The 13,220-nt window shown below is 28.4% G+C and overlaps 3 protein-coding genes across 3 annotated transcripts; all 3 read right to left on the minus strand.

Moving 5' to 3' along the window:
* Window positions 1–1,343: 1,343 nt before the first annotated feature.
* Window positions 1,344–3,108, minus strand: LOC126853309 (MAGE-like protein 2). The gene is made up of 4 exons (XM_050598921.1): window positions 3,024–3,108; window positions 2,532–2,658; window positions 2,179–2,348; window positions 1,344–1,810 (listed from the first exon to the last, which is right to left on the minus strand). Exons 1-4 carry the CDS (start codon window positions 3,033–3,035, stop codon window positions 1,673–1,675), a joined length of 447 nt encoding a protein of 148 aa, XP_050454878.1. The 5' UTR covers window positions 3,036–3,108; the 3' UTR covers window positions 1,344–1,672.
* A 4,010-nt stretch (window positions 3,109–7,118) lies between these two features.
* LOC126853305 (valine-rich protein-like) lies at window positions 7,119–8,782 on the minus strand. Its single transcript, XM_050598915.1, has 5 exons — window positions 8,756–8,782; window positions 8,388–8,517; window positions 8,075–8,191; window positions 7,584–7,693; window positions 7,119–7,487 (listed from the first exon to the last, which is right to left on the minus strand). The coding sequence occupies exons 1-5, from the start codon at window positions 8,765–8,767 to the stop codon at window positions 7,305–7,307; spliced, it is 552 nt and encodes a 183-aa protein (XP_050454872.1). The 5' UTR covers window positions 8,768–8,782; the 3' UTR covers window positions 7,119–7,304.
* Window positions 8,783–10,098: 1,316 nt separating this feature from the next.
* Window positions 10,099–12,238, minus strand: LOC126853295 (uncharacterized). The gene is made up of 3 exons (XM_050598901.1): window positions 12,163–12,238; window positions 11,347–11,788; window positions 10,099–10,991 (listed from the first exon to the last, which is right to left on the minus strand). The coding sequence occupies exons 1-3, from the start codon at window positions 12,172–12,174 to the stop codon at window positions 10,693–10,695; spliced, it is 753 nt and encodes a 250-aa protein (XP_050454858.1). The 5' UTR covers window positions 12,175–12,238; the 3' UTR covers window positions 10,099–10,692.
* Window positions 12,239–13,220: the final 982 nt, after the last annotated feature.

A 13,220-nucleotide genomic window follows, 5' to 3' on the forward strand; every position in this document is an offset into this window, starting at 1 on the left:
GCACCGTGCAGTAACAACCTGTATGCTTTGCCATTTTTATTCTCATTTATACAGTTCTCAGCAGGATACTTTTCCTGCGATGAGTCAGGTGATAAAATTTTTCTAGATTTTGAAATGAACAAAGAAATAGAGTTCTTCTCTAATGTATTATGGTATGCAATCATTTTTCAGACGTCATTTTTTCATATTAGCGAGAAACAAAGATAAGTGATCACACAGCATAAATGTGATATTGTCATGGCTTGGTTTACTTGTTCAACAATCTGAATAAGTGTTGAACGATTGCAGTTTGCTAAAACATGAATATTTATGCAATTGATAAAATGTTATATAAATATATATTTTATCTGCAATAATGTCCTTTTCAATATATTCTACAATAATTTAAATCATAAATAGAATAATAAAATAAACTTAATAATTTAATTAATTATAGCAATGCAAATTTATTATTTTTATGCATTCTATTTGATATATAAAAAATGTTAATATTTATTATAATGCAATTGTTGGATTTTTAATATATATATATATATATATATATTTGCATTAGCAATATAAACTACTCTCACAAACGCCGTAAAGAATATTGTAAGCGTTTGCAATTCTCGGACGAGCAAGATATTTTAACTTGGCTGTATTTAGTTCAGCATCTTCGATCGATTTATGAAAGGCATTCGCATCTCTCTAATGGGTGCGGTCGGAGGAGCAAGAAGGAGTGGAATCGATGAGAAGATTTAAATCGTGTTCGATGTATCTGTATCGCGCCGAGTAGAACAGTGAAAGTGCATCCCAAGAGTAAAAGTGGTTTCACACGTCGTTGCAAGAACGCACACCTTCCACACGCTGTTCATTATGATGAATCGAGACTGCGCACGATCTCCTTCTCCTTAAAGCTGCAACCAGATTCTTTCTAGTCGATCATAATTAAGTCGTCAACGAGGAAGCGAAACAGTAAATTGCAGTAGATTACTTTTTATACGGTCTTTTATGGAAATGATTTATTCTAAGTCGGACAAGAGAACAAATCATCATCCACAATCATACATACATGATAAGAACAATTGCTCTATAACAGTTGGAAATTTTCATTTTTTACACAACAAACTAGATATAAAGAATAATTTTTCTTATATTTTACTTTTTTTCATAATTTAATAATATTTAATGCTTTAATTTATTATAATTATTAATATTTTTGTCAGCACTAGATTTTCTATTTTGTTATCATGCGTCAAATAATAAGAAGGTTGAATAGTATGTAATATATGGAGAGTCTATACATGGAGAGCTAGAAATAATTTAATCATTACTTTATGTTTAGATTAATAAATTACACAATATTTATAATTGGAATTGTTTATTAATAATCACACAAAAACAAATATGTATTTTACATATCAATAAAAACTTAACAATATAAAAACATGTAACAAAACTATCTATACACTGACTTGCCAGAATCAATCCGGAATTTGATAAATTATTTAACACATATTTATTTTGTTTCCTATCGGTAATAAATCTTAAGAAAAGATTTATAATTACTGAATGTAATACGACAAAAATATTTAATAAATGATTGTCCCTACTGAAATTAAGAATCATTTGTGCTCCATAATCTTCCGGGGCAGCAAGTCGATTTAAAGTTAATATTTAATATCCATAAAATCTAATGTCCTTTACCCTTAGATGTATAATGGAACACGTGTTTGTAAATCGGGACATGAACGGGATATGGTTTCGCTACCGGCACAGGGAATTTTTTCTCCACGTAAACAGGATATGGCTTTTCCACAACATAAGGAACCTACAAACATATATAAATAAAATATATACTTTATGATATTAAGCAAAATAATAATTTTAAAATCAAAAATATAAAATGTAAAATGTTATAACAGGAAGATTATTAATTACATTTTAAATGATTAATAACATTTGATAATGATAGGCAATTAAGCCAACTTTTACATGCATGCAGAAAGATTGAAAAACGTATTAAATCATACTTTGCAATAATAAACAAATTGGTTCGAGGATCAATTGCATATCTCATAATTTAAAATATTTATTACTACAGCGCCACGATTTCGTAAAATAATTTAGTTATAAATAATTTAGCTTATAAAAGTGATTACAAAAAACATTCAAAATCGAGATTATAATTATACTTACATGCTTTTCAATAACAACAGGCTCGGGTTTTTCTATGGGTATTTCAACATGCTTGACTACTTCGACTGGATAAGGATGTGGGATTTCGACTGGTACTTTATAAGGCTGAGGAATAGGTATTTTAATTTCTTTTGGCACTTCATAAGGCACTGGATGTGGAATAGGTATGGCTGAAACAAAACGGAATTTTTTGAACAATGACAATATTTACCATCGTATATAAATAAAGAATATAAAATTATATATATTTCTTTCCTCTTATAAAAATTATGTAAAAGGCAATATTAAAAGTACAGTCTAATTAGCTTAATATATTCATTTTAATTAATATTTTGTACAAAAAATTAGCTTACCATATTTCTTAATAATTGGTATTTCCACATGTTTTGTTTTTTCTTCATATGATGAACCACCTTGGTCCTCATCAAAATGGCCAGCCATTACCAGGCTGCCAAACGAGGCCAGACTTAACAAAAGAATCTGCAATTCAAAATTACTTAACACATTCTGCTGCGTTAATATTTTTAGATTTCCAATATGTATTAACAAAGTGATGTTACAGTTTAAAAATCCCATAAAAAATTTATTATTGTTAAAAAAATTATAATAAAAATTTTAGAAAAATTGCAAATTATCTTATATGCATGTATACAATAAATATTTAAATAAATATAATTTTTCGCATCCTATGTATTTACATACGTTAAACATATTATTATTATTACACAATATGTAAATATAGTTCTCTATTTTTATTTCAGTCACTTTGTTAATTGTATTAGTTAACACTATTTAACACAGAAAACACATATTTATCGCGTAACATGTAGGTAAATGAACCTTACAGTTTTACTCATATTGCTGTTCTTATGAAGCTAAATGATAATGCAAGTACGAGAAATCAAGCTTAAGTGACTATGTACGTCAAAGATCGACCTTATATACTGATGTCGATCCTACCACCTTTCACTAAAATCCTGCGATAGAGTTTCAATCCTTTCCAGGATACATCACGTTGCATTTTGTATCGCACAACAATATTCGTCATTTTGGAAAGAATTATACTCTACCGGCATGACAAATATGAAAGGATTACCATACTTACATGTAAGACTACTTCCTTTCTTGCGAACGGTTCATTACACTCTGAAGTTTTTTACGGAAATCTCGGTAATTATGTATATTGCATATAAAACGTTCAGAGAAAGTGTAGATGCTAGCAACTCATGGCTTATTGTTAGTTATGTTATTTTACAAAGAACTATCTTTTTCCAGAATAAAAAACGTACACATAACCAATATTAGCAATCATTCTTATTTGTAGCCGCTTTTTATAAAATAAGTATAATTTTATTTAAAAATATAATATTAAGATTTAAATTGAGATTTTACAGGAAATTTAATTCTGAACAAAAAATTTTCGATAAACGGGTCGAAAAATGCTTCTTTAAAAAGTTAATGCCCAAAAATTCTTGAAAACACGGTTATTTTATTTTTGGGCTCATCCTGTATACTATTATATAAAATTTAATTCTCAAAATAATTGTAATTTATTATATTTTTTGTGTTGCGCTTTTCTTGCACTTAAAAATGTATTTTTTGCAATAAGATTTATAATTTGTGTAAATATTTTAATATGAACATAAATACTTTATTTAAGATTTATAATAAAAAATTTCAAAAATTATTAATATATTTAAATTTATATTTCCCGACATTAAGACAGATTTGATTTCCTTGTAAGGACATTATGTATATGGCGGCGACTATGCAAATATTAAAATTCTTTATGTATGAATGAAAATTACGAATGTACTTTCGAGCAAACATATGATTGTCACGTTTACCGGAAATAAAGTTTTATCATATGTATAAGAAATTTATGACTTTCCAATATAATCTCCGTAAAATGTTTATATAAATTAAATGATATTTATGTTATAAATTTGAAAGCGAACGACTTAATTCGTTCTATTACGTAATTTATGTGATATTAAATTTGTTTTAAGAAAATTCCTACTATAAATCAACAGAAATTTTTTTTTGTTGCGTTGATCAAATCAATGAACACAAGAAAAGGACATCTACCGGATACTTAAGAATTTGATTTCCATTTACTTACATAAATTTAAAATATCCGATATAGTCATGCAGCAAGATAGTTCCCTCTGTATTCAGCTTTTAGACTCAATAGGAAGTGAACGCAAAGTAGACTTTTGCTTGGAGAGAGAAATGTTAAAATACGATACGTTTTTCGATATGTCAGAATGAAAGTACGAAACACAACTCCCTGTGAAAGGGTTCCGGCCGGAACCTAACCAAAAGATATTTCTATGTGAAAGGCAACTTAAAATCATTTTAAAAATACATTTGTTATACCTGAAAATTTTTTACAATTATTATTATATAAATAATAAACACTATATAAATAATAATTATAATGTTGTAAACTGAGCTTATTACATTCGCTTTGTCAACGACGGAGGAGTTAATAACTATATTATATTTATATGATTTTTAAATTCTCTGTTTTTCAACTTCTCTTTTTAAGTAATTATTAACACGATAGATCGTTCACAAAAGAAAACATATGCGTTCCTACTGCGTTCCTCTGGAGAAATTCTAAAGCGATTCTGAAAAACCATCTCAATTAATGAGCAATGTCGCTAATTTGCTTTCGTAGAAAATTGGACAAATCTATGATCATTATCGTGCAGATACGATCTGTCGCTCACAAAAGTTTACATCCGTGTTCCAATACGATCTAAACTGTGTTCGGTATATGCTAATAACGTAAACGAGTTCTGACCTGCAACCTCAGCATTGGAGAAAGTATGAATCAGAAAAATAGAATCGTATTCCGTGACATTGACAGAAATTTAAACTCAATTTGCCTTTTAAATTGAATATTTTATGTAATAATTATATAATATGTGCTTCAGTTTTTTTTTTCCAATTTATATTATATTATATTATAAAATTTACTGAGCAAATAGGATCAAATATAATGGAATTATATGAATAATATATGTAATTTATTTATATATGTATTTAAATAATTTATTTATTTAAAAGCAAAATTAAAAATTATTAAAATAGTTGTTTACTCATTAACAAAAAAAAGATATGTTATAAAATTAATATAATAAATATAATAAATTGTAAAAAAAAAATTTTGTCTTGTAAAAATATTTTAGTAGACAAAATTGGAATACGATATATTCAGATATGTAAAATTGTTTTGAACAGAATAAAGATTCCTCCAAAAGCTGGAGGTAATATGCCAGAAAATTTCTCATAATGATTGCTTATGATGATGAGAACACCGCTACGAGTTCATAATTCATTCTTGAGGCGCCGAAATAACGAGCATAAGTCAACGAATCCACCGATAATATGGAAAAAGGAAGCCGGAGAAAGAAATCCGCTCCGAGAAAAAAAGCTTGCGGCGAAAGTAAAATTCAAAGTCGATTTACTCTCGACAATCACCGCGATCGCGGCGGTGGTGATTGTGTATTAAGTATTAAAAAGCCTTTCTGTGATTCTCGAATTACCCCAGGTTACTTACTTTTCATAGACAAATTTACCTGATCGATCGACTTTCTCATGATTGAGAGTCAATTTCCTTCTCTGCAGCTAGCGTACAATTACAATATTATGATATGTTTATAATGTTACGTTAAAATAATACATGTCAAGAACATTTACAGAACAATTGTAGAAATTGAAACAAAATAAATTGAAATCATCGTTGTTTATATAATCTATTTTCGATAATTTACATGTCATTAAATCATTATGACAATTTAATAGGCGATATTGTGTGTATCTAATTTGAAATGCGAAAATACGCGGAAATGAAAGATTAATTGTAAGATATATGCGCGACCGCAATCAAATCGAGTGCACATACACCCATTTCCGGTCGCAATATAATTTTTTCTTTTTTTTTTATGTGAGATTGCTGCGTCGAGAAAAAGAGAGGGGTCATTCTCTTCCTCCTTTTACGACGGTCAAAACTACTACGACCGGAGAAACAGCAGCAGTCTATTTCCGATTTCCCTTTCGCTGCCATTTTTTTTTTTTTTTTGCTGTTGCCGTGTATTTATGCTCTCTCTATCGTTGTTTTATGCTCTTTAAACAGAACAGGAAGACATTATTGTTGCATAACTTTTTTTTTAAATTGCAAGCCTTTATTTATTCTGTTTTCACGCTCGCTGGCTTTCTTTGCTTGTCGGGGTGTTATAATTAAAATGTATTCTTCACTGGCTTAAGTGCTCTTTCTCTTTTTTTAGCAATGTCAAGGCAAAAGAAAATAGAATTCACTCTTTACTTTTACCACATTCATTTCTTTTGCGCGAAATTCTCTATTAGCTCTATCTCACTTTTGTAAAACATATTGTTATATGATATATATTATCTATTGTATAAATATAAATAAATTTACAAAAATAGATAAAGGAAAAAACGTGTTTTTTAAATAATTTTATGCAATATATTTTCTAACAATTTTACAAAATTTTTGAACACGGTTACATGAGAACATTATTAATGTTCATAAACTTATTAAAGGCAGGAAATTTGATATGTTAAAAATTATTATTATACTGTAAGTAAATTACGTAAAATCACAACGCGACGTTTAATAGCAAATGGTAAATCATTTAAAAAATTAGTGGCTTACCTGACATTAAAAAATGAAAATGGTAGTTTATAACAGTTATTTACAGAATAATATTGATTTATTGTTAAACAAACTATAATCTGCTAAACATTTAATTAAACACTTATAATTAAATGTTTGCATATCGATTAATAATCATTTAATTTAAATTTGTGAAAACAAATATTTATAGTAGAATTTGACATTTTCTATGCAAGAATAATTAAACTTAAATATAAAAATATTTTATAAAAATCAAAATAAAATTTAATAACCGTTTCTTAAATAAAACATAAAGAACATTTTATTTTGTTACCGCAAAATATTTTAACATATATAATTTATTGTCGTAATACAATAGAATATTTTCTTTTTATATTGTGAATTAATACGTGTTTTTGAATAAACTGAACACAAAAATAATAACAACAACAAATGATAATGCTTCTACAACACAGAGAAATCAATGACTTTTATGTACAATGGTCTTGTAGATCGGAATCTTGATCGGAATCGGCTTTTCGACCGGTACCGGCACATGTTTCACCACATGAAACGGCACCGGTTTCTCGATCTTAAACGGAATTATTTTCTCGACGGGCGTTGGTACTTTTTTCTCGACTGTCTTAATTATTTGCTTCTCCACCTAGAAAGACAGAATAATTTCAGCGAGAAGAGATAATAACAAATGATTTTGCTCTGTCAGATTGAAGCTAATTATCGTGCCATAACGTGCAATCACCTCGTATGGTACGGGCTTTGGAATTACCACAGCAACAGGATAAGGCTGTGGAATTGTCTGTACTACTGGATGCGGAATACTAATCGGGACCTTTTTGATTGTCGGTATTCCTATGTAGAAAACAAAAATAATACTTTAAATATAATGTTTAATAATTAGTTAATAAAATTGCAGTAAAATAATACATTAGACATTAATTCGAATATATATGTATATAACTTATTAATGCTTTACATAATAATTTTGTTATCTTCTAATTTTTATTATCTTTTAATTTCAATATAATTATTGATTTGAATTATTGATATTGTATTCTTGTAAAAAAATTTAAGACTTTTAAATTTTTTAATTATTTTCTATTTTTATAAGTCAATAAATTTCTAATAATATTTTTATTAAGATACATTTTTTTAACATAACGTTAATAATATGCAAATGTGCAAATATGCAAATGTCATAGCATATAATGAAATTAAAACAATTTATATTACCGACGTGTTTAACAACAGGAATTATTTTAGCTCCATGACTACTAATGTCCGAGTGCCAACCACTAATTTCATTTAAAAGAGGCGAGTGATCTCCCAAAAAATCTAAGGTATGGCTTCCTAAAAAATTTAAAATTATGTTTAATCATTTATAACGAGATATTTAAGCAATCAACAAGTTCTTATCATATAATACTTACTGAAAATTTGATATCTAGCTATACTATTATTAATTTTACATATTTTACGCACATAAAAAATATAAAAAATGTTATAAATAAATTGTGCAATTAATAAGTAACATAAATGTTCAAACCTGTTTTTCCCAGATCAAACGATCCCAAATCATGATGGTCTACAGAGATTTCTCCTAGTGTAAGCTCACCTCCGCCATAATTTCCCCAATTGGAACTATAGGAACAAGCAACAATTCCCAACAGCACAATCTTAAACATAATAAATGTCACTAAAAATACCACAAAAAATATAAAGTACTATTATTACCAATTTCTAGAAATCAATTATTGTACAGATTGCACAGAAAACGCATTTTATCTAATACCCTCATCAATACATCTAATCAATTTATTTAATACCCTAATTCTTTTAAAGACATCAATAAAATCGTAAAATTTACGATCTTGTGCATATCTTATTACCTAACCGAAACGTGCGTTTACGTACAATTTTTTTCATTCTTTAGCTAAGATATTTATCTGTATCGTTCACATCAATAAGTAAATCTTTCTGGAACGGATTCATTTTGTCATCACCTTATATACTGCTTGAACAGAGAAATAACCCCACTATTCTTTGGTCTCCCTTCACAAAATGCCATCATAGATAGCCCGATTATGAAACTAATCAGGCGCAGTGATAAGTGCAAACGTTACGTAACGTTTAATATACAATTCCCGAAAAAGAATAGACTTAATGTAATTATCTAATATCATATAAAATAACATATAACAACTCACTTTTAATTATATTCTAAATTACTTTTAATTGTTTTATCTTTTTATTAGATTTTTATGTGGAATTTTTCCTTAATTGTTAATTATAGATATTTAACTTTCTAATAACATTATGTATATAATAATGTTTAACGCAAATTCGGAAATTTGTGCTTTTAAAAATCAGATGAAATAAAATGTTAATGACGTAGCATTCTATATTTATTCAAGTAAACATTTTTGATTTTTTACACAATATAAAAATATTGCATAAATTATTTCGTACCGTCTTATTGGCTTCTAATCATATTATATTATAATAATAGTGCAAGAATCGTTTGATTTATCTTGTTAAATGCAATCACAATATTGTCAATGTCATAAATGATTTATTGTATACGATCATGAGGATTTTGCAAACGAACATTGCAGGCAAATCAATCTATCTTATGACTACTTTCCACAAGAAAATTTCTAGTGCTTTTATTTAAAATTACAGTGAAAGCTTATTAAGAGTGCCTCTCGCTTTTCGAAGCATCTCTGACATCCGAATTAACATTAATATTTGTTTGAATTTTATTACTACCAACATACATATATAGTTTACCCTTTTGTTAAAATACTAAAAATACTCACATATGATAATATTCAATGACAAAATATAATTACACACATGTTTACTTTCCTAAATATAATTTTGAAAATAGAAAATAAAAGATTAAATATTTTGAAAACAAAAAGAAAGGTAACATAAAATAGAATATATAATTTTTATATCCCAAAAATAATAATCAAATTAAACAGATAATAAATAAAATAATATTAAATAATTAAAACAAATATTTTTCATCTGCATTATTGTACATGAGTTATAGCTAGCTATCTAATTTAAAGCTCATTTTCGTTTCTTATTATTATTGAAAATACTGAGGAAAGTAGTTTTTAATTACATTTAAATAAGATCATTAACTTAATTTATTAAATTACCTTTAGCGTTTTCTGAGATACGTAAGTACAAAAGTAGCAAAAAAAACATACTGACAAAAGATATTTGTTAAATACGAACAACAACAATATTTTTGTAAGCATTTTATTGAAAAACAACAAAACAATAACATTTTAAAACACTAGATTAACAATATACCAGTTCGCACAATGCTCTCTTAAAAATATATACAAGAAATAAATCGTCGATAAGCATTTGACCAGTGGAATAAACCATGAACTGTTTTTCGCAAGTTTTCTCTTATTGACAGTGAGATAATTTTATAGGAGCAAAAAATATGAATACGTATCAATATAGTATTTCGTTTCGGTCCAATTCGATTGGTTTTTGAGCAACGATTTTCTCATCACAAGAAGATAACAATCTATCACGTAAGATTTGGATGAATAGTTTGTAATAGCGTGAATACATTAATCCTAAGCAATCTGACAGTTAAAAAATTTAAATATCCGTAATTATTTATCATTTATCCTTATTTGTATGTAGATTGATCAATTCCTCGTCCCTTTTATCACGAATTATAATTTTTTTAAGATAAATATTTTAAAATATCTAGAGTTTAATACAAAATCCGTTATTTGAAAGATATGCATTGCTAAGGATTACTTCTGACTCACTTTCGTGTGATAATATATCGTGCTTCTTTTTCCCTTAGACATACATTAATGCTTTTTCGCGTGATGATAAATGGTTTTATAAACGGGAATTTTGATGGGATATGGCTTCACGACTGGAACAGGAATATGCTTCTCGATCGTGATGGGAACTGGCTTCTCAACGGGTACCGGTATGTGCTTCTCTACGGGATAAGGAACCTTCTTTTCCACCGGAATCGCTACCGTCTTCACTACCTGTATAGGAATATGCTTTGGTACAGGAACATGGACGGGATAAGGTTGCGGAACACCAACCGCTACTGGATGCGGCACAGCTATCGGCACTGATTTTGGAACCGGTACACCTGAAAGAAATTTATTTGACCCTTTTAAAGGATATTTTTTAAAAATATAAATAATAAAACAGGCAAAAAAGATATTTGAATTTTTTTGATCCATCGAAATTCATCCAGAAAAAAAGCAATCTATATATTGAGCTTTTTACATTAAAAACAATTGTATTTGTTTGCCACTTATTAGCAATATCAAAAATAATAATAATAATCTAATTATAGACTCAAAACTTTTTTTTATTATTACATAATTAATAAATAGACACATCAGATATTTCTTTTATAGTATTAGAACTTTTTCTTCTATATAAATTTCAAATACAGTTCGCAAAGCTTCTAGGAAAAAACAAAAGCAAGAATACTTTACCAATGTGTTTATAAACTGGTACAGCTACAGGTTTTGTCACTTCGATGTGTTCAGAAACAGGAACACTGTGTACGTAGTTATGCCCGCTGTCCAGCGAAATTCCATGGCTGCTATCATCACCGCCAGCGTCGTATCCACCACCGGAAGAAAAATCTTGATGACTTTCAAGACCGCTGGAGGACTCTAGATGCCCGCCGGAACTAGGACTGAAACCACCCCCATGATCACCCCCATAATTACTGCTCCCATAGCTACTCCCGTAGCTATCCCCGTAGCTTCCTCCGTAACCACCATCGTAACCGCTACCGGAAGTACCAGAAACCGCTTGATCGGATCGATCGATTGCGTCCTGGATTTTGAATATTTGCATTGTATAGTGTCTACCATCTTGGTCCACGATCGTCGGAGTGGCCGTAACCAGAGACACGAAAGAAAGAAGCACCTGCATTTCGTACAAATACATGTGATTACCAGATGTGATTATAAGAACATAAGAAGTGTATTAGTATATGAAAATTATAATAATAACTTACACAGAAAAGTTTGTCACAAATAGCAAATAAATTTAAAGAAACTTTTTTGATCTTTTATCTTTATTTATTAATAAATTAATTTTTTACAATCTCTATTGTATTGTTATATAAATATTGAATGTATCATTTATTACAAAAAAATAGAAATTAAAAAATCAATAATATTAAATCAATGCACCCCAGATGTTGATAAAAAATTTCTAGATAATTTTAAGATCCAATTTTAGTTTGACATGAGTCTTATTATATTTTTAATTGTCACCACGATTGATGCCATACTTACGATTCTTCTCATGTTCGAGCACGTATATTTCAACCACTACTGTAGAGCAGTCTCTTATGCGACTGATACATGTTCGGCAATTTCTCGTCTTAATATACCGTGGGGCCTTTCACTGTGATTTTGTTTCACTTCGTACACAGCGGCAAATCACACCCACCAGGTGCGATTGTCTATTCCATGCGCGCATGAAAATAATTGACCATGTCCTTGTGGCCTTCACATTGATAATGAATTAGACATTTTCTATTCCGTCACGCAGTGAGTGTCAGCGCGAATTTTCACGTTCGCCACCTTTATTGCAACTTACACCAGTGCATTAGTATATCCCATACAGGAGTTGTTAAATTTTGCATGTCGTTTGTCGCATGATCTTCACAGTCTATTCAGTTATCTTAAATTGTTTGTTTTTATTATATAATCTTTTTTACTGTATTATTAATACGTCTTTAAAAAAAAAGTGAATAAGTCTTTTGTAATTAAGAGTGTTATTTATAAAATTTATTCATGAAGTAGAAGAAGAAAGGAAAAGAGAAAAAAATTATAATAATGTTTTTATACAACTATGGAATTTATGTACCATTTATTCGTGTGCAATTTAAATATATTAAAGAATAGAAAGTATTTATACTCAATATAATAAATTTTTTTATATTGTGTTTTGCGATTAAATCGCTATTTGTCACATTTTAGTTATTAGTTTTACTAAAAGTAATAAAATTTATAAAATTAATAATCATTATGTGACATATACATACATACACAAATAGCGATTTAGTCGCAAAACACGACAGATCAATTTTAGGCACTAATTTTTAACCACCATGAGAAGAGAGCATAACGAATGTGTGGACGATGCATTTAGATGCACATAGTGCACTAATTTTTTATTATTATGATAATTACCAAGATAAGGTAGCTTAAGTGTACTGATGATCTAATGCACGCGATTTTCCTTGAAACTTCCAAGAAATTTCATTGTTTAATTTAAAAAAAAGAAAATATATATATATAATAAAAATTAGTTTTATATTTTTAAATTTAACATAATTGTATTTGTG

Source organism: Cataglyphis hispanica, chromosome 12, assembly GCF_021464435.1.
Source record: "Cataglyphis hispanica isolate Lineage 1 chromosome 12, ULB_Chis1_1.0, whole genome shotgun sequence".
Taxonomy (NCBI): domain Eukaryota; kingdom Metazoa; phylum Arthropoda; class Insecta; order Hymenoptera; family Formicidae; genus Cataglyphis; species Cataglyphis hispanica.

Coding starts and splice junctions, on each gene's coding strand:
- LOC126853309 (XM_050598921.1), bottom strand. Junction 2,349..2,531: donor ACCAATTATTAAGAAATATG/GTAAGCTAATTT, acceptor GTTTTGTTTCAG/CCATACCTATTCCACATCCA. Junction 1,811..2,178: donor CTGTTGTTATTGAAAAGCAT/GTAAGTATAATT, acceptor ATATGTTTGTAG/GTTCCTTATGTTGTGGAAAA.
- LOC126853305 (XM_050598915.1), bottom strand. Junction 8,192..8,387: donor GTTTGATCTGGGAAAAACAG/GTTTGAACATTT, acceptor TAAATTTTTTAG/GAAGCCATACCTTAGATTTT. Junction 7,488..7,583: donor CAAAGCCCGTACCATACGAG/GTGATTGCACGT, acceptor CTGTCTTTCTAG/GTGGAGAAGCAAATAATTAA.
- LOC126853295 (XM_050598901.1), bottom strand. Junction 10,992..11,346: donor ACCAGTTTATAAACACATTG/GTAAAGTATTCT, acceptor AATTTCTTTCAG/GTGTACCGGTTCCAAAATCA.